The 20,188-nt window shown below is 38.6% G+C and overlaps 1 protein-coding gene across 5 annotated transcripts in view; it reads right to left on the reverse strand.

Annotated features, from left to right (window-relative positions):
- The window catches only part of pvrl2l (PVR cell adhesion molecule related 2 like), a 309,345-nt gene that overhangs the window by 159,575 nt on the left and 129,582 nt on the right, over positions 1-20,188 (reverse strand). For all 5 annotated transcript variants that reach the window (XM_044138424.1, XM_044138427.1, XM_044138425.1 and 2 more), the window contains exons 2-3: positions 8,256-8,368; positions 1,689-1,932 (exon numbers count right to left, since the gene is read on the reverse strand). In XM_044138424.1, the coding sequence (XP_043994359.1) occupies positions 1,689-1,932; positions 8,256-8,368 (357 nt within the window). The remainder of the gene's footprint in view (positions 1-1,688; positions 1,933-8,255; positions 8,369-20,188) is intronic.

Raw genomic sequence — 20,188 nt, forward strand, 5'->3', positions numbered from 1 at the left:
GTTTTGGCCATCAAACTGCAGCACTTTAGTTTCTGAAGCACAAATTAACCATCAACCAACTTCCATTTATTCATATTAGTTATATATTAATTCTCAATTATTTAATCTTGTTTGTTATTGCAACTGACAATACTACAGGTGATATAACAAATAGCAAACAGCTAATTATGGATTATGGTCTGTTAAAGATTGTTGTACATTAAACTTGATCTTAAGCTCTGTTACATGTTTGGATTAAGGAGTAATAACAGGTTTTCCTAACTTAACAGAACCTACAAAACGTTTCTGCTCTGATTCAACAAACACCAAAAGACAAAACAGCAACACGCAGGTCATTCTTTAAGAGTGAGAATATTTTCCCGTGTCCAAAGTGAAGAATAATTATAGCTAATTGTTTAGTAGATATGCATTAATGAATAAGAGCTTCCTATATATAAAGCCCAGTCTTTTAAACATTTTGTATTGTTATTTTAAACACAAAGCATTTGTAACTGACTGGACAAATTGGCTAATTTAAAAATACAGGCATGGTGGTGGTTTACTTTCAAGATGGCGTCACATTGGGGTCCTGGGTAGAGCATCATGGGAAACAGTGGCATTGTATCCACTGTCATTGTAATTTGCTGCCTTAATTGTTTGGACCGAGGCAGAAGGTTCTGCAGCTAACATCCTGGTGCCAGAGACTCCAGTACACCTTCGGGGGTCCACAGGCTTCCACGCCTCAACAGGTTTGGGCTGTTTTTGGCAGCAGAACGGCGACTGAAGCAACATTAGGCAGGTGGCCATTATGTTACGCCTGATTGGTGGATGAAATGTAGTAAAGGCGGCTCCCCGCATGCATGTGTTGGGATGAAAAGGTTTCACTGTGCCAGAACATCTTTTGCTTTTTCATCTTTGTTTTGCTGTCATGTTTGGGTTTTAAAGGAGAACAGGTTCTTAAAAAAATTATATTTTAAATCTTTGTTCTCTTCCTTTAAAAAGAGAGCTTGCATCTCTGTGTAACAAAAAAGGCTACAGAAACATTTATTTACACCATGCTGCAAGTTATAATTTCTGACAAACGGCACCAAATACAGAAAGAATACATATGCTCCCGTCAAAAACTAATTACAGCATACACCATTTTAAATATATGGGCAGGAAGAGGAAGACAAAACGCTAGTGAAGCTAAATCTCTGCAATCTTTGTATAAGATGTATAAGTGATACAGAAAGAAGTTCTGTAATAAAACACCTGCAGGTTATCTCATCTTCCAAATTACCCTCTGATCAGATCAGATCAACACGTTTTCCCAAATTGCCTGAGAGTCTTCCTTCACATTCTGAAAGAGAGTTGGAGAAACCCCAGGAGTCAAATCAGGAGTATTTCCAAGAACTCCTCCTTATATTTTATGCAGCATGTTATCAGGATAAACCCAGAGAAAATCTGGCAGCGCTTTAAATTTAGCCTTCTAAAACTTCAGGTCCATTGGGAACCGTTTTGTTTTAAAACGCGAAGATAAGCAGATGGCACAGAGAAAAGATGAACAGTAAGAGGAGTTTTTCAAAGCCTCTCCAAACGCCGCTGACAGAAAGTACAAGTTCTGTGGAGGATTTCAGTTCTTTAATCATTCACATGTGGGCCTGACATATATTTATCCATAAATGAACGACACAAACAGCTGTTTGTGGTTTGGTATGTGTACTCACCGAGCATTATGAGCGTGGTGGTTCCCTGCTCGTTTCCAGACGGGTACGTAGCGTACTCGCAGGTGTAGCGCCCAGCATCGGACATGCGCAGGTCTTTAATCCTTATGGACGGGATCCTCAGATTGTTTTGGAGGAAAATAACTCGATCCTTAAAGGCCACGTTGGGAAAACTCTGCCCATAGGTTGGGTGGTACACGGCGATGTTGTCCCTTTGGCCATCAACAGGTTCCCATATCCACGATACCTGAGAGAGCAGAGTGTTTGAATAAACACTGGAACATTAATGAGCAAATTTAAGGCAGCAATAAAAGAATGCAAAATACACAGCAGTTCAATAAAAACTGCTGTGCAATGGAAAAACACAGTTTTATAACTTACATGTGTTTTATATAGTTAAATATGAATCAATATAAAATGCCAACAGGCCTTTTCGGTTTTGTTTGGAGGACAAGGACAACAGAACTGAATCACATTTAAAACGAAACATTTTATTCAATGACTAAAGTGAATTTTATAAACAAATTCCCCAGCTAAACAGATTTATAGCAACCTTGATTAAAAATATCCGTTTTGGGATGCTGTGGTGGCGCACGGGCAAAGCACGACCCACGTGGCGGTGGTCGCAGGTTCGATTCCCAGCCTGGTGATATTTGCTGCATGTCTTCCCCCTCTCTCTTTACCCTGTTTCCTGTCAAACTACTTTCAAATAAAGACCACTAGAGCCAACAAAACCTTTAAATAAAAATTTTAATCTGTTTTACTAAATTGTGAAATGAAAATAAAATGGATGATATAACTGTTTAAAAAAACAAAAGGAGAAGCATCGTCAACCACCTCTGTTGCTAAATTAACATTTTGCCATTTTATGGTTTATTATTACAGCTTTAACTACATTCATTGTTATTTTGATGCAGAGGAGGTTGTTGCCTGCAGATCAGAGTCAGTTTCCGAGCGTGGACATCTGACGTCAGAGAGTCCAATGATTTATGTTTACATGTGTAGGAGGTGGAGAGTAAAAGGCTCTTAGCTGCTACTTTATAATCATCAAGTGGCTCCGCTTAAAGCGACACATTTCCCACTAAAACACACTGAATGGTTTATTTATCCAGTCAGCTGAACATATAATCAGAAAGACTTACCAAACCTGCCTTTCCATCACTTTCTGCACCATGATACAGAACAGAGGGGCTACATGGATTCATGCAGATGAAATGCAAACATTTGTGTCACTTTGTTACCGTTAGATTTGTGTTGGGACATATTTGTAATTCTGTGTGCAAACATTAAAAAGAACACACTACAGAGTGGAGCTGCATTTTTCAAGAACTTTGAACTTAATGACTTCAGGACAAACTTTAGCTTCTTTATGACAAATGACAAATTGAGTCTTATAAGTAAACTCTTGGTGACTGCTGTGTTTCAATGTCTGTGTGTTTTTGCATGAGGGGGAAGATCAAGCTACTGTAAATAATCATCTCTAAATAAATAAAATGAGTCCTCAGAGAGGATTCACTGAAAATGTATACCTTTGCTTCAAATATCAGAAGTCAAGGCTCATGCCAGAATTATTTAACGTATTTGTAGCCACCTCAGAAATAACTTCTAACTTTGAATCTCAGTTCAATACAGCGACAAATAGAAGTTCAGGAGCTTTTAAAATATGAAGGTAAAACTGATATCAACTGAAGCATTCAAACAGAATTAGGATTTGTGTAAGGTGACAGTGAGTCTTAATGGGATAATTATTACAGAAATCTGAGAAGTAAAACATGTAAATATTAGAAGTAAAGCATATTCTTTAACTTTAATATGAGGGTCTGACCTCATTAGTGAGAAAGACAAAAGTAGGGAACGAGCTATTCTAATATTAGCTCACTATCTCTCCGTTTTAGCATAATGTAAAACACCAGATCCAGAGTCTGCAACTGCAACCCTCAAGTTTCACTCTCCCTGCAGCCTCTGGATGCGTCCTGCTCCAACACACTTCAATCAAATGGCTGAATTACAGTCTTTCCATGTCAGCAGGTTTTGCAAGCGCCTGGTCATTAATTATTTGTTTGATTCAGGTGTGTTGAAGCAGAGATGGAAAAGTTGCAGGACAGAAGCACTCAAAGACTGGAATTGCATTTATTGGCTGGAATAAGCCTAAAACGTCTCCACACAAAATATCTGGGTTGGATTTCTCTACATGACAACCTTCAATCATCTGTCAAGCTGTTTGGATTATTCGAGGGAGAGGACTTTGAGTTTCCCCTTTCGATTATTCTAAATAGAACAATCCAACTTGGTGAAAGCAGTAAATTTGCCATCCATAGAAACTTTAGGGATTTTGCTTGAATCTGATTGAAGAACTCTAATGACGGCGTGTAGAGGACTTGGACACCAAGAACCTGACATGTTTTCACTGACATCTTCATCTAAATGCTGGATGGATGGATGCATCTTATAGCTTTACTGATTCTTTTTTAGATTACCATTCCTGCCACATGTCCTCCACATTCAGTTCATTGCACTACAACTACAAACATTTTAGGGTTTTTTTTTTAAAGAAATTACTTAAATAGATTTTTTTTAGACACTGAAGTACTGAAATGCACCAAAATTAGCCAAAGTGGTAAGAAATAAAAAACACTTTAGGTAAGAAGGCCATAAATCTTTTACGGGGCTGAATGAAAGATTTGCTTTACTTACAGATTCCCTCTCAAGGACCATTATAAGCTTTTCTTTGTGAGATTTCTGATTGTGACAAATATCGATATCTGCAGAGACTCTGCCCTGAGGGAGAACACTGTGATGCTTTCCCACATTGATTTCATTTTTCTTTGCTGTTTTCAAAGAGACAGCCGAATATTGGCTAAAGTGGGAGTCCAGGAAGGAGAGGGAATACAGCTCATCAATACACATTTAGCAAACATCGAAACGAACGGCATCTGAGGGGGAAAATAACGCAGAAACAGAGGGGGATACAAACAGGGATACAGACTCTACAGCACATATCATCTCAAATTAGGAGACGAGACTCCCTGTTCAGTTGTTGATTGCAGCAAAAATAAAACACAGGACTAATGAATCCATGTGCAATTTCAGATTTTGTATATGTGAGCAAATTGCCTATTGATTCCAACCAGCAGCCTGAGGGCAGCAGATTCCTGAAGATCTAATAGAACTAGCTAACAGCTCATTTATGCGGGGGTTTATGTATTCTATGAAATGTACTCAAAATGGGCAGGAGGTGAGTGAAAACCATCACAGCTCCTGCAGAATTAATTAGTTTGCTTTGTTTACCCCTACATAGCAGCATGATTAATATCTGATTGTTGGGTGAAGTTAATGTCAGTTTTTATAATATGGCATTCAGCTGGCTAATTGTAAAAACTGTAATGGAAACACTTTTTTGCATCACACCAGTCATACCAGTTCATACAAGTGCTTTTTGTAAGAACTGGGCTTCTTGGACAACGAGAGTTACTGTGTGAGCAGACTTATCCACGTATGATATTAATTAATTTCACATTTAAAGGAAACAGTGCAACTGTGAGATTCTTACCATTTTACAACATTAGCAGGACAACAAAAAGTTTTGCAGACATTTGTACTGGAGATAACTTGATATAACCAGCTGGGCTCCTCAGTTCACTACTTAGCTTTGAACACTGTAGGGACCAATTCACAGTCCAGCATTTGTGGATTTTTGTGCAGAAAATAACTTTGATTTACTTGCAGAAAATTGTAGTTTTTTTGTAGAGCATATCTAAAATATCCTAAATAAAATACAGCTTGGAAATTGCAGGAATTTGTGATTGTTAGCTCCTGTAAATAATGGTAATAATCATTATAACATCGAAAATTGAGAATATACAGAACTGAACTTCAATGTAGGATTGGACATATTTAAATACACATTTTGGGATATAAATCTGTTTCATGAAAAATACCTTTAGGTTATTTTTACATAATTGTTGCTTCTTTAATCTAAAATAAAATAAACTCGGATCGTGCGAGTAATTTCATAATGATCTTACATTGGATGTAAACCCATTAAACTCTGTGATGTTTAAGGTTTAAATTTGTGATATGACAGACATAAATAATGCTAAATTATTTCTAGAACTTCATGTAATCAGTGATGTTTCTGTACGTGTTAACACAGCCTGCCAATGGCCTAATATAAAGTTTATAAAACATGATTTGTTGACCAAAGCAATTATTTAGTTGACCTGTGGAACAGACGCCGACGTGTCGGACCGCTTGTTGTCTGTAGCACAGAGCAGCTGTTTGTTTTAGCAGCAGGGGTGGATGCATACACAGACTCACTCAGCAGAAAGAGGACGTCTGAACAAAACACCAACTAGTGGCACCTTTCCATGGAGGTGTGGGTGTGTTTATTTACGCTGTAGAACAGAAGCTCTGCAGAGAATCTGCTAGATTACATTTATTTCCCTATGATTTTTTTAATTCTGTAGCATCAATGCCAAAGGCTGCTGTTTTCTTTCTCGTTTCATCTCTGAGCTCATTAGAACATTGCTGCAGAGATGAATCTGTTATAGAGGCAGAAAGTTCAGTAAAAGCAAGGCTTTTTGTTTTTCTTTCCACATTTAGTTGTCAGGTTGATACTCCTGGTTCTCCCTGTATTTCTGTTGTTTTTCTGTCCAACTTTTCAAACGGTTAGAGGCCCGCCCATACAGAGGCTGGTTCTGGTCCTGCTGGAGTCCTGGTCATTTCTCTCTATCCGGGTTTGCTCTGGATGCAACACTGTGACTTTGAAAGTCTTAGATGTCATCATTATTATCAAACTGAATTTGACTTTGTGTGAATTGCTGTAAGATTAGAATGGGCTGAACTGTCTATAGTATGAATAAATGTTACCAAATATTTTTAGTTTAGTTTCTAGTGAAAATATCTTAGTACACTTGAAATAAAACTAAACTTACAAGTAACTTTGTAGGAACTTGTTCCAAGTTAATTTCTTAATATTAATTTTGAAAAAAAAGTACTAATTTCACTTGTTTCACATAACATAGGAAAATGTTTTGTTATTAGAGAAAAAAATCTGTCAGTGGAACAAGTTTTCATAAATATCAAAAAATTATAAACCTAAAAAAATCTCCTATTTCCTGTGGAAAGAAGCTTGTAAGTTAGCACATTTTAGATACGGCAGAACAAAGTTATTTGCACCAAAATAATTATGACTGTGTTTTTGCAGTGTGCAAGGTGAGATTATTTAAAATATGCTGATAAAGTAATTTAATCTAAAAAAAGGTGAATTTCCAAATCTTTACTAATTTGACATTATTTTTCCAAAGGCATTGGGTGGCCCATCTCAATCACTGATTTTCTGAGTTCCAATCCCTTTCATGACCAGTGAGGCATGCAGACGGCTTTAACAAACATCCGAGTGAAACACAAAGCACTGGATGCAGCGGAGCACTGGATTCTAGATCAGAGAAGATGGGCTCTTTCCATTTGGTAACCCAAAGCATAAGTCTGGTTTAAATTAGCTTGGCTCTCCACAGAAAGACAGTCTGAACAATTTCAAGCTTCCAACTGTCTGCCAACAACTTGTGGATGTCTCCTTCCTGTTCCAACATCCCTGTGCACCGGCACAGAAAGAGCGAGCGAGACTGATGTGAAAGATCTTGAGAGGCAGAAAGTCCTGACCTCAGACAGAAAGAAAACCTTTGGGATGAAAAAGAACAAACTACAAGCCAGATCTTCTCATCCAACATCAGTGTCTGATTACAAAGATCTGAAAAAGTGGTCACGTATTTACAAAAACAGACTCTTCTATTCATGCCTTTTGGAAGGCATGAATAGAAGAGTTGAATCTGCATTAAAGGCAAGGGAGTTAAAATGTTGTCAGTCTGGTGTTTGTTTGGCCATTTTCTTGTCTAATTGAAATTCTCAGTTTTGAATTCAAGCATTTTAAATCAAATCTTAAAAAATGATGCTATCCCAGAATGGTTGGAGGTTTGTACCAAAGAATCATGTTTAATGTGTGGAAATCGTTAAAACAAATCAATGTTCAAACAAGTCTTGCTTAATTGTAGCTGATGCTCTGATACCTGGTGGAAAAGACTTCAGAATACAAATTATGCTTTTAATAACCCCAACTCACTTACAGGTTAAATAGCATTAAAGTGCAAAAAAAAACAAAGAATATTTTTTGAAATCCTTAGAGAAAAGCTTAGATTCATAGAAAAATTGCTTTGTGTGAATGTTGCTGTAAAAAGGGATCCATCAGTATGTTTTCCACTCATCCTTTGGTGCTTCATCTCCCCCACCTATCTGTTGATGGAGCCTCTTAGAGCCAGCTCTTATTCTGCTGTGGAAGCTGTTCAGGTTTCCATAAAAATCTGCTCTTTACCTCCATAAAAAGAAACTCTTTTCAACAGAAAGTCAATCTCCTTTCAGAAAAACATGTTTATTGTTGATTCTTTGAAAGTTTTTGGGAGACGGAGGAATCTTAGCCCCAAAATATTCCAGTCCTTCCTTCCATCTAACCTTTAGAAAGTAATCAAAGCCAAAGCATTCAAAGCTAATCAAAGCAGTGTTGGTTTTTGTGCCAACCTGTGTGAGCTTGGTTAAACTCCCCCCATCGACGAATTCACAGCGCAGATCGACAGATTCTGTGGGATACGCCTCCAACTCTTCCTCCACTCGCACTTTCTGAGCAACGACACCTGCAGCAAGAGAAAAGGGAAAATCAGAATTTGCTAAATTCCTCTAAATAAAATTTTTAACCATATAAAAATGACTAGTAGAGTACGAATATTGCGTATGACTGGAGCTATAACTTAATTAAAGATAAAAATGTTTGGTAACAAGCCTCAGGGAGCATCTCAGCCAGTTTTCCTGCTTATTACAGTAAAAATCACCCACAGGGGGCTGACGCTAGGGGGCGAGCCTCCAGGAACGCCAGCCGTTTGGGAATTTTCTGCTTTTGATGCAAAAGCAAAATTAGCTTATAACCCCAAGCAGGAAAAGCTCTGCTGAGCAGCTCCGGTCAAACGGACCGACGTAACTTCACAGAGAACAAACAGGGAAGTCGACCTCTCTGAACTAAAGAGAGCAGCAAGACATGAAGTCAAACAGAGTCTCAGAGCAAGTTTAGAAAAAAGGCTGAAAATGTATCACTCGTGCTTCAATTTGAGCAGGAACACCATCAAAACCTGAAAACTGGAGAAAATAATTCCCTTGATTGATGCAGTTCCGTTGTGCGACTGAAGGAAAAGTTCCAGATCATGATGGATCTCCAGTGGAATCAGGAACATCCAGATAACAGGGTTGTTTTTTTTCCTGTTTTTGTCAGAAAATAAAACTTCGTCCCACTTTTCAAATCTTTGTACTTCGGAGATGCGTTTTCTTTGCTTTACAACAAGATTTTTATTCCAACCTCCTGATCTAAAATAGCTGGCCATGGATAGATCCTTGCCAGTCTCTCTTTTCCGTCTGGCAGTAATTGGGGATGTTTCGATCCAGTATTGATATCGGAAATTGGTCGATATACACCAAAAACTATTGGATTTTATCGGATTTCATCTAAAATGTCCGATAGAAGCAAGCCGACAGAAACACTCCGCGTCAGCTTTTCCCTCCAGCAAATAGTCCGCCCCAGGATATTTATCCATCAGCGCATGCACAGGTCAGGTGACCACAACAACAGTGTTTAACAGAGAAACAGACGCTAAACTACTGGGATAGAGCCAATGTCGACACAGTGGCAGTACCTTTCGCTAAAGACCGAAAAAGATGTTACAGATGAGCGGAGTGTAAAACTTGTCACGCACAGAATCAGGGAAGTTTAATTAGACAAACCTGCTCACATTGGAAACAGCGTCACAAAAAAACAGCAAAAACACTTTCGTAAGACCAATAAATAATTCACAGCGCAGCATGTCTTCTTCTTTTATTAATGGCGGTTGGCAAACAACCCTTTAGTGTACAATACTGCCACCTAGCGGAGCTCAGAATACCGAAATACCTATCTTAAAAACAATCTTCACATTATGCTGTTATTGCTAAAAATGGAGATAAAACAGTAATTTTGCAAACTAGTTATCTATTTTTCTCTCTTACGTCTGTTTACAATTTTTTCCTTAATATACATATTTTAAACCTCTGCTTACAAGCTGGTTATGGCCCATCAGCGGAAAATGCAAATACTCAAAATGTCTTCCTGGTTTAAGATTTTCCATCAGTTTATATTTTGACTCTGTAAAAAATAGAATAGCATCAAAGTTCTCCTGGGAAACCAAATTTAATTTGTTAAAGTCGCCCTAAATTGCTTTTAGTGTTTGAAGTCAACATTTTCTAATTCAGTTCTGACAGAATAACAAAATAAATCTAATGTAGAGGATCATCTAAAGATCTAAGTGAAGATCAAAAACAAAGTTCTGCTAATATTCAGTCAAATGCTGTGAAAAAAAGTACCAACAATCACATATAATGCTTCTTTTCTGAGTTTCCACCTGGTGCTAAATAAATTCATCATAATCTGACATTAATTGTTACTGGCTTTAAACAATAGCACATAATTTTTCTAACCAGCAAAACTAATTGCTGCCTCTGCCCGTTGTTCAGAAATGACACATGTTGCAGAAACTCAGTGTGTGTACTTCCTAAGATTAATGTACCGTAATGAACTTGTTACACTTTAAATTAGGAAAGGAAGAAAGAAAGTGACTCTAAGAGATAATGAAATAAAAGCAGAAAGAAAGAGGAGGAACAAGAGGGGAAAACAGAGAGACTGTAATCCTTGGTGTGTGTGATCCGGTCCAACAATCTGCCAGCATCTGGGAGAATAAAAGCCACATTTTCTGAGGAGGCTTTCATTGTTTGGGGGTGACAGTCAAATCCCTTTCTTTGTTTCTCACTTCAGTAACTTTGACAGTAACTCTGGGTGCCTACTTTCTGTTTCACTCTGCTTCTCTGACCTCATGCAGAGACCCGTCCCCCCTGCTACCAACCCTCTGCAGACCCGGTATCAAATCCAACCAGGGTCTCCTCTCCTGCAGCTCCCCTCTCAGCATGCCTCTGGGCCTATAAAGATAAAATTCTTGCTCGGAGCCGGCCCTCTCGCTGTCCCTGCAAGAAAATGGGATAAGCGCTCGCTAACTGCTCACTAACCCCGGGTGGTTCTGCTGAAAAAGCCTCTTAGTGTGCGAGGGATTGATTAGGACAATAAGTTACAAGCAGCTGCACGGAGGTGAACGGGCCGGGGAGGATTTAGGCGGCAAATCAGCTGTAAAACACAGTCACACAAACAAAGAAAATGGAAGAAGAAGTGTGCACGTGTGCCTCAGGCGATGCCGGGTTACGCTGGATTTACAGCATTCATGTAGCCACGTGACCACAAATATGTGGAAGAATGAGGATTTTTTTTACTGTGAAGTCATATGCATGCTTAGCAGTGTTACTGCATGCATAAATCAAAGCATCTCACTGTAAAGTCAGTAGATGAGACCGACTCAGACAATGAAGCTCAGTCTTTACCCTGAGGGGCCAATAAGGCTCCCACATTCATGTAATTCACACAAACACATAAAATCAAACCTTCACTTTTTAACCAGGTTTTACACAAAGAACCAAGATTGCATCAGCTTTTTGTATTTCCTCTTTCCTCTCAATTAACTCATCAACATAAATCCTGCTAATCCCATTAAACTGATATGAAAATCCACACACACCAGAAACACAAAAACAGGCACAAACTTCCAGATTTTTCCCAAATGTCAAAAATGTATTTATAGCAAAAAAATAATAAGAGAAAATGTGCTGTAATGTGGGGAATAAACGGAGAGAATTAAAGCAGCTGGATATTAAATATTCAAAAGAATCAAGGAGTGAAAAAGTCAGGAAAAGTGTACAAGAAGCTGGAAGGAAGGAAATTACAGAGACTGATAAATGCAACAGAATAAAATAACAGCGAGGAAAGAAAGTGAGGAAAAAGATTTATTAATGTAAAGGGGTTAAAGTTATGACTAAGGCAGGGAGAGCCTGTAGGCAGAGAAGACTCAGGGCTGGAGAGACAGGAAGCATATTTGAAAATGGTCAAAATGAAGAAGCACAACAGAATGAGAGTTAAAAGGTGAAAAGAGGCGATTAAGTTCCTCAAACTAAACTCCAGAACAAGATCAGGATAGAGAGGTTTTCTATTATTTATGCATTCATACCAAACCAGCTGTAAAACATTGTTCTTATTAAAGTGATCCAAACTAACACTTGTTTTCTCTGAAAAATTGTCACTTAATAAAAATCCATTTCCTGGACATTCGGGATTAAAATGAATAAAGTGAAGGTTTCAAATGTGGAGGAAATGGAAATGCTAAGTAAGAAATGCGGATATAATATTTGCAAAGCCGACCACAGAACAAAGAGCTGAGTCCTGAACTAGACTTGTTTAAACGCAGCCAGTTTTAAAACACATGGCTTACCACATTGTTACAGTTTGAGAATGTAATTTGAGATCTATTACTTCATCCCTTATAATGATGCCATCAGTAAAAGAAAGACTGTGTTGGCTGCTCCAGCTCCCTGTCTTTCCAGGTAATTAGACCCGCTGGATTTGCCGTTCTCAGAGATCTCAAGAGCTTCACAGACAGCAGCTTCACTAGATCTCCATCTTTCAAGCATAATTTATATCTCTTGACCGTAGGGTAGAGTTGAAACAGCTTCAGGCTCAGCACTCGTTTTACTGCAGCAGAACAGATAGACTGATGAAGCTTCAGCACATCTATTGCCTTACAATGGGTTTATGATTCCTCACGCAAACCTAGCACAGTCTTTAAACAAGTAAGCTAGAGGCAAACTAAAGGTGCATTCACACCAGCTCTGTTTAGTCCACCACTTTAATTGAAATCCAGTTCACTTGCCCAGAAAGTCAGATTTGTTTGTTCATAATTGAAATCTGATGTTGGTCCGCCTACAAACCTCTGCCTCAGCTTGGCTGAAGTGAACTCTGGCGCGGTTTGAGTGCATATGTGAATGCCAAGTGGACCGTAGACTCCTCCACAAACAGGAAAAGAACCATAGCACAGGAAATTGTAGGTAAAAACAACCAAAAGAAATGGGAAAGTCTAGTGTGAGAAATGGCTTGTCTTCTTTTACCAACGATGAAAAAGAAATCCTGCTACCACTAAAATTCAATTCCATTTTTGTTTATGTTTCATAAAGAAGGAAGTTGCGCTCAGTGTCTTTTTCAGAGGTTTTTCAGCAGTTGGTGCAGCGACATCACAGGTGAGGAGGGGAACAAGGAGTATTATTCTCAAAATAGAATAAAGGTAGCAAATTTGGTCCCCAACTGAACCAAGTCTACTGAATACAATAAATATCAGCAGAGCCCATATCAATGACAAACATTACTGATACATGTCCCAAATTTTACAGACTCTTTATGATTGTCATGCAGAACTAGAGATGGAAACTCAGCCAGTGGCTGTCGTCATTCAGCTTTAACAATTGAAGTCTGTAATTCAACAAAGGCAATTATTGGAAAAGGATCTTTGTCAAATGAAACCACTGGTTGCCTTTGTGCTTTTCAGAAACAAGGTTAAACATATGCACGACGAGCTATTGGGGAAATTGGTGTCATTGCACCTCAATAAACCTTATCTATTCCATCCTTTCCATTATAACCCCGATGATCCCACAATTTGCCTCCTATTCTACTGTTGCACGCTGCAGCTTCAGCTACACGGAGTGGAAAGTCGAAGAGGGGAGATGGTTAAATGAATGGCCATACTCTGCCTGCCTCCCTGCGCTCCGGAGAGATGAATCACACTTAATTGACATTTAGAGGCTTGTGGCATTTGCCTGTTTATGCGGCGCTTCCCCGTGTAGACGGCGTGCAGTGTAAACAGGAGGAATATGCTGATGGGGTGCTCACTCATCCACATTAACATCCAAATCACATACTAATAGAAGGCAATGATGCACAGCTGTTTTGTTTTGGAGGGTTTTTTCCCCCCTGTCAGCCTGTCACCATGTCACTAGTGTCAGATTGTATCTGGGTGATTTCCAGCAGCTGTCAAATGACAGAAAGGAATAAATATCTGGATTTAACAGCTCAAACTGAAGCTACAGCAGGCAGTGTAACATGCATCTAAATGGACTCAGAATTTCAAAGGATTTTAATTTGTTCCTCTAACTAATTGTATCAGATTTGTGGAGAAAAAAAACCTCCATCCAGGGTCCCAGTGTTCAAATATTTCTTCCGCTTCACTTCCTTTTGTTTCATGGATTTTGCTGTTCGGCTGCAACCATCTCCACAAAAAAGCCCAAAGGTGTTCAGTTGGATTCCATTCAGGCAACATTCTTGGCCAGACTTTTTCTCTCTTCAGAAACTCTTGTGTGAATTTTGGCAGCTCGCTTCAGTTGGTTATCGGAGTGCAGTATTCCTCTTCTGCCAAGCTTCTGCAGAAGCATTTAGGAGTTTTCATTCTGCCGTATCCTCAGGCATTCGGGTTGCCATGGATACAGTCCAGAGTGCCAACTCTTCAGCACATTTTTTCCACTCGTGTGGTCCCACAGTATGACACTCCCACCTCTTTGCTTCAGAGGTTGTGGGGATTTATTGGAATTACAGTTTTGTGAGAATGTCACACAAACATGCAGAAAATGTTCACTCATGTTTAAAAAGCTTCTGATGTCATCAAAAAACAGTTGGAATTATGAGACTTAATTACACAAAGTCAAATTTAGATACCAATAAGGTCACTTTAATTATGTCCATTAGGGTAAAATGGGACTGAATATAGAAACATATTGAATAAATCTGAATATACATAAACATTATTTCCTTTAAGTCCATATTTCTGTATTAAAAATGTGCTTTTTATTGAGGTGATGCAATATTCTAATCATGTCGTGTTTTTATTAGCTGCAAGCAGAAATCATAATTAACAGAGAAAAAGGCTTGAAAACATCAGCCTGTGTGGAATTAATCTGTCTGTGTTTCACTTAGTGATGGAGTTACTGAAATAAATAAGCTTTCTAATAATGTTCTAATTTTTTGAATATGTCTAAACATATCACTTTTCTGTTTTTTTAAATGAAATTATTTTATTGTTTTTCTATCATCACTGTGTTTAAAATCCCACAAAAATGCTTTAAAGTTTGTGGGACAATCTGAAAATTTTGAAAACGACACTGTGGGTTAAGGAAGGTCTGGATGAGAAACAAATGTTTTCCCATCCAAGATGCTTTTTCAGTCACTACGCAGCCTGAAAAGTAATTGGTAGTTTGGTTGTTCAGCTAAAAGAAAAGATCATTTCAGTTTCAATAGTAGCAGAATTGGCTACTTTTCCTCTCATCACATCTCTGTGTTCATCCAGCGGTAAAACGGCGTCTGCCTCGGCAGAACGGGCAGCTACATGGGGGTTAGCCGTGCAATCATTTGACTCCATCATATCTCTATCCAGCAGCTTTTTACCAGTCAGGAGTAACTGCAGGCTGACGACCGACGTGGCATCTTTAAACCGAGAAACAGCTGTGGAGAGCGTCGGGCAATCAGGTTTAAACGGAGCACCAGGCCATCAATACGAGTGTGCTGTTAGAACGATTCGGTCGCTGATCCCACGGGTTGTGTGGCTCATCTTTAGGAGAATAAAAGTGTTTCAGGTGAGAGTGGGGGGGATGAAAGTGAAGATCCAGGTGACAAACATAACCATAGCAAGATGCTCTGCAGATTATTTCTGACCTTCACACTCAGTAACCTATTCACTCCAATGTTGGTGTAAAAATACCCTTTACATGATTATTTGGTGATGCATTTAATTCATCTTCATTTTGAAATGTAATCCTGGAAACAGAAGACCACAGCTTTGACCTATTCCACACAAGGAACAGGCTATAAACAGACCAGCATCCATTCAAATCTCCCATTAATGTCATCCAGATAACTGTTCAAAGGTGGCATGAATTAGACAGGAAGAGCTGCAGGACGGCTGCTGTCGAGTGACTGTCTCATCTACCCCTCACTGCAGAGATGAATTACCGGTAATTGGCATTTGACAGCTCATAATCATCGCATTTTGCCGCGGCTCTTACAGGAACAGGCCACTGATCAACAATGAGGAAGGGAGAAAGAGGAGATTAGTTGTCACGACGATGGCTTTGGTTTGAGATAAAAAAAAAGAGGAAAGCTTCGCGTTCGCTGGCAGTCAAAAGCTCCTGGCATCTGTGAATGTGTGAGGATTTTAGTTATTTTTTTTACATTTCCACAAAGATACTAATGGAGCTCAAATTAAGCCCAATAACCATCATTCAAACCATTTGAACAAAAGCAGAGAATTTCAGTCATTGTCTTGAATTTAGTGGTGCAGCAATTCACCTAAAGAACCCCAAGCTTGGTTTTATTATTTTTATTTCAAATGAGTGAAACTGTATTCCAAGTCAATACTTACACCTATTAAACAAGAATTAGCCCAATAAAAGCAGAACAACTACATCTTTTTACTTTTGGCCTTGCATTAATCAACGCGCAAGATGGGAAATTTCCTCCAAACAAACGTTTCATCCCCCCAAAACACAGATTGATTGAATTATTACGATAAAATCCAAAGGCTGCTAATTCTTCACAACATGCCAAACTCATGACTTAATATGCAAAGTAGTTTCTCAAAAACAGACTCCCATGAGCTCCAGGAAAAACTAATTGGAACATCAGATTAGTTTTGAAGAAAATGCATGAAAAGTGCTCTAAAGCTCTTTCTTATAGCACAAAATGAAGGAATATTGTTCATTAAAACAATGTTTATTACTCCTAAGTGGCGGCTGGTGGTGATATAGTATGTATATTTATTTATATATCCTCTTAGACATTTTTGAGGCGTCTCAAAAATCGGAATCTGTGGTCAAGAAACTCCACATTCAGGCAAGACTTTCCTTCCTCCCAGGTTAATACTCTCCTCCCTGTAAAGTTTACAACCCCCTAGTAATACATCCAAAGGAGATTTTAAAGATAAAATTGCAAAGTGGGAAGCATTGCTTGCAATCACTGTGGTTTGTTATTAAATATTCAGTGTGATTTTGTCCCTAGTGTGACTTTAAAGCTTCTTTATGAGCTGCCTCTGCGATGGAAAAGCACAAAGAGGTGAGTGGTGAAGCAGATCTTTTATGTGTTCTGTAGGAGTAAGACCTTCAGTTGAGAATTTAAGATGAGGTAGAAAGAATCTCAGTTGCACCATAATCTGCAATTTCATCTCATGAACAATGCATAAAATTTGACAAACTGATTCAGAATGAAGAGAGACTGAAGAAAGTTTTGCCTTTTAAAGCCAGCGCTCTGTTAATGTGCAGCTGGCAGCTCCAGTAATTGGTTTGTTTACACTGTGGCTTTTCTGTTACCATGTCGTCAGCTGACAACCCACTGGCTCTCAGGTATGTTGATTTTTTTTTCCAACTGGAATTGAAGTGTTTCATAGCCCACTGTGGGCTGAGAAAACAATCCGACCCGTGGGTTTATAAAACCTTTCTGCATTGTTTGTGAAAGTGCTCCACGGACAGGAAGCCTGCTGGGTTCTATTTCTGAAAACTTAGCATGTGTTTTTTTTTATAGATGCACAGCATTCACTCACCCACATGATAACAGCAGTAACACCAACCTGCAGACACAGTGTGTAAATGGTCTGTTAAGTCGAGGGTGAATCACCAGTAATTGGTGTTTCACATAAAACCTCTGATGTTTCAAGTTAAATCAAGATTTTTTTGGATGATGCAGAGAGACAACTGAAGACATTCTGCTACATTTAGCTTCAGAAGTGACATTGAGGCCATGACACTCCACACAAATGCAATTCTACGCATAAAGAGTAGGCGGAAGATGTGCAGCTGAGCTAAATGTTAGAAACTACAGGGCAGATTAACATGGAGAGTCTTCAACAGATTCCTGTTAGAGCTGACAGAAATAATCACGGTTAATCACGATGTCATGGTCTCCATGTTTGCAGCACAGTTCTTAAAAACAACTTTATTCTACAAGCACAGACTGGTGAGTGGCAGCTCCATCAGCACAGTTCTGGCAAAGTTGCCAAAGTTTGAAACAATGAAAAATATTCAAACATGCATTCAGATTTTCACATACAAACATTATTATTATTATCCAGAATGACATGAAGTAAGTTTAAATGAGTCGTGATCAGGCAGCAGCTACCTGGACTTCAGATATGGAGAGATTTTTCAGAAGCAGAACAAAGAGTTTGAAATTTATTATTTATGATATTTATTAATGTGCGTCAAACCTGCTGGTTTTAACCTGTAAGTTCTAATTTAGTGTGTTATATTCAATATATTTAAAAATATTGATGCTTGAATATTAATGTTAAATGCTCCTTAAGGCTGCTGAGCAGGGGTGTAGCCAGGAAGTCTTTAAAGTGGGCTCAGAGGGGGCCAGTGAGGAAGCAAATATAACACAACAGTTACCTCACAACATGAAGGTTATTAGAACATATTCTAATTGAAGCTATTTATCTTCTTTCTTAAGTTATTATTCATCAAAATAATCCACTTTCTCACCGGGGGATTTGTTGGATTTGTTGGATTTGTTGGGTGACTTAATTTGTGGTTTAAGATATTTGTCAGAGCAGAAGAAAATGTTTTGCATAATTTTTTTTTATTTTTTCAAAATTATTTTAACAAATCATTGTAGTAATACTTGGTTCTTTTTAGACGTTGGATTTTTATGTATGTATGCCATTTATATCTAACATGTTTAAAGTACAGTGTAAGATATGAAAATGTTAGGTCACTATAAGACTCTCAAATAAATAGATATGAAAATAAGAGTTGAAATAAATGACCAAGAGCTCAAGAACACGACACTCCTAACAGGAATTCCTGCTCTGTTTCTGTCTCATCTGCGTAAAAACACTCAAACTTTCTCTGACAAACTGTGGAACAGGTAGCCTCACATGGTCATAATTCATTGAAGCGCCTGCAGCACTGGTGAAATCTCACGAACGTGAACTTCCTCACGAGCAGAATGAATTCCTCATGCTCCAGTGAGCAGCCAAGGAAGATTTTAGGAAAGAAAAATACAGCAGGATAAAGCCGGAGCTGCTTTATCCTGCATGCGGCTCTACAATAAAGGCATTTTAGACTGACTCCATGTTCCAGGCAAACAAACATGCAACAGATTCATCATGTTCTTGCTGTTCTGCCTTTAAAATTGGCACTGACGCATGGTGGTGCAGAGTGAACATTTGATGGTTTACATCCAGAAGCCTTTCTCACAAAGCAGAATTCCTGAGTTAACTGCATATCTTTGATGAGTGAAACCCAGAACATCCTTCAAAGCTGGAACATGGTCTGAAGTTTAAAAAAGGAGCCGCGCTGGGAATTAAACAGAACTCAGGTAACTTTGAAAGTTCGGCTTTCAGAAAGGGGCCCCTGCAAAGACTTGAAATGAGTAACAAATTCAGGACATAAAGCAACTCCAGACACTTTTCTGGGATTATTTTTCCCTAAACGTTGCTGTTTTGGACGACATAAACTTGGAAGTGTGATAGGTGGTTTATTGGCAGGTGAAGATAAACGTCCAGCTCTGCATGTTGGCATACGTCTCCTCAGCTAACGCATCAGGAGGAGGGCGGAGCCTCATCGCTCTGGCATTCATTTCTAAGGGCTCAAACACATTTAGACTTTGCAGCTTCTACTTTACAGCAAATATTCAAAAGAAAATAAATATTGAGATCGGTCATGTGTGTGGGCAGAGAAAAGTTAAAAGAGTTGTGCCAGCAGTCAATCCGAGCTTCTGTTACAGTTTTCTTTTTATTTGCATGCTTTGTGTGTGCAGTTCCATCATACGCCTCAATCAATCGACGTGCTTCTACGGCTTGACGCATTCAGGCAGAGATCAAAGGCCAGCGAGAGATTCATCAAAAGGAAAAGAGAAAAGGATCAAGAAGGAAGAGATGGAGCAGGGAACAAACGAGATGCTTATCTAATTTTGTAGGAAGGGCAAGTGGAAACAAAACGGCATCTGGAGAATCAGAGATGAGGAAGAAAATCTGAAAATTCACAAAGGAATCAAAATATTATTTCAGCAAAGCAATTGTTTCTAATATCAATCTATTCATTTTTATTCTCCCCAAATACATCACAGATTTCTCTTTTGTAGTTATCAAATTGAAAAGAAAAGAAAAGAAAGGAATCAAACAATGTTTGATCTGCAGATAACCAAAGAAAGGAAGTTAAAGGAAAATTGGGAGATTTGATCTCTGGCGGATTGAATGAAACAAAAAAACCAAACAAACAAAAAAGAATCTGTTTGTCATAAGTTTGTTGTTCTAAAGTGTTTTTACGTGAAACAGTTAAACTTCATCAAAGAACTTCTGTCGCTGCTCATCGATGCCATTTCTGAACTACTTGAAGATAAAGAAATATTATTCACAGTTGGAAGACATTTAAGACAACAGGCAACACGGTCGATGAGCTTCATGACTAAAAAAATGAAGCTCAAGTGAAAATGAAACCTGAGAGAAACACAAAACTCCTGGAACTAG

The sequence above is a fragment of the Gambusia affinis genome, linkage group LG14 (genome assembly GCF_019740435.1).
Source record: "Gambusia affinis linkage group LG14, SWU_Gaff_1.0, whole genome shotgun sequence".
Taxonomy (NCBI): domain Eukaryota; kingdom Metazoa; phylum Chordata; class Actinopteri; order Cyprinodontiformes; family Poeciliidae; genus Gambusia; species Gambusia affinis.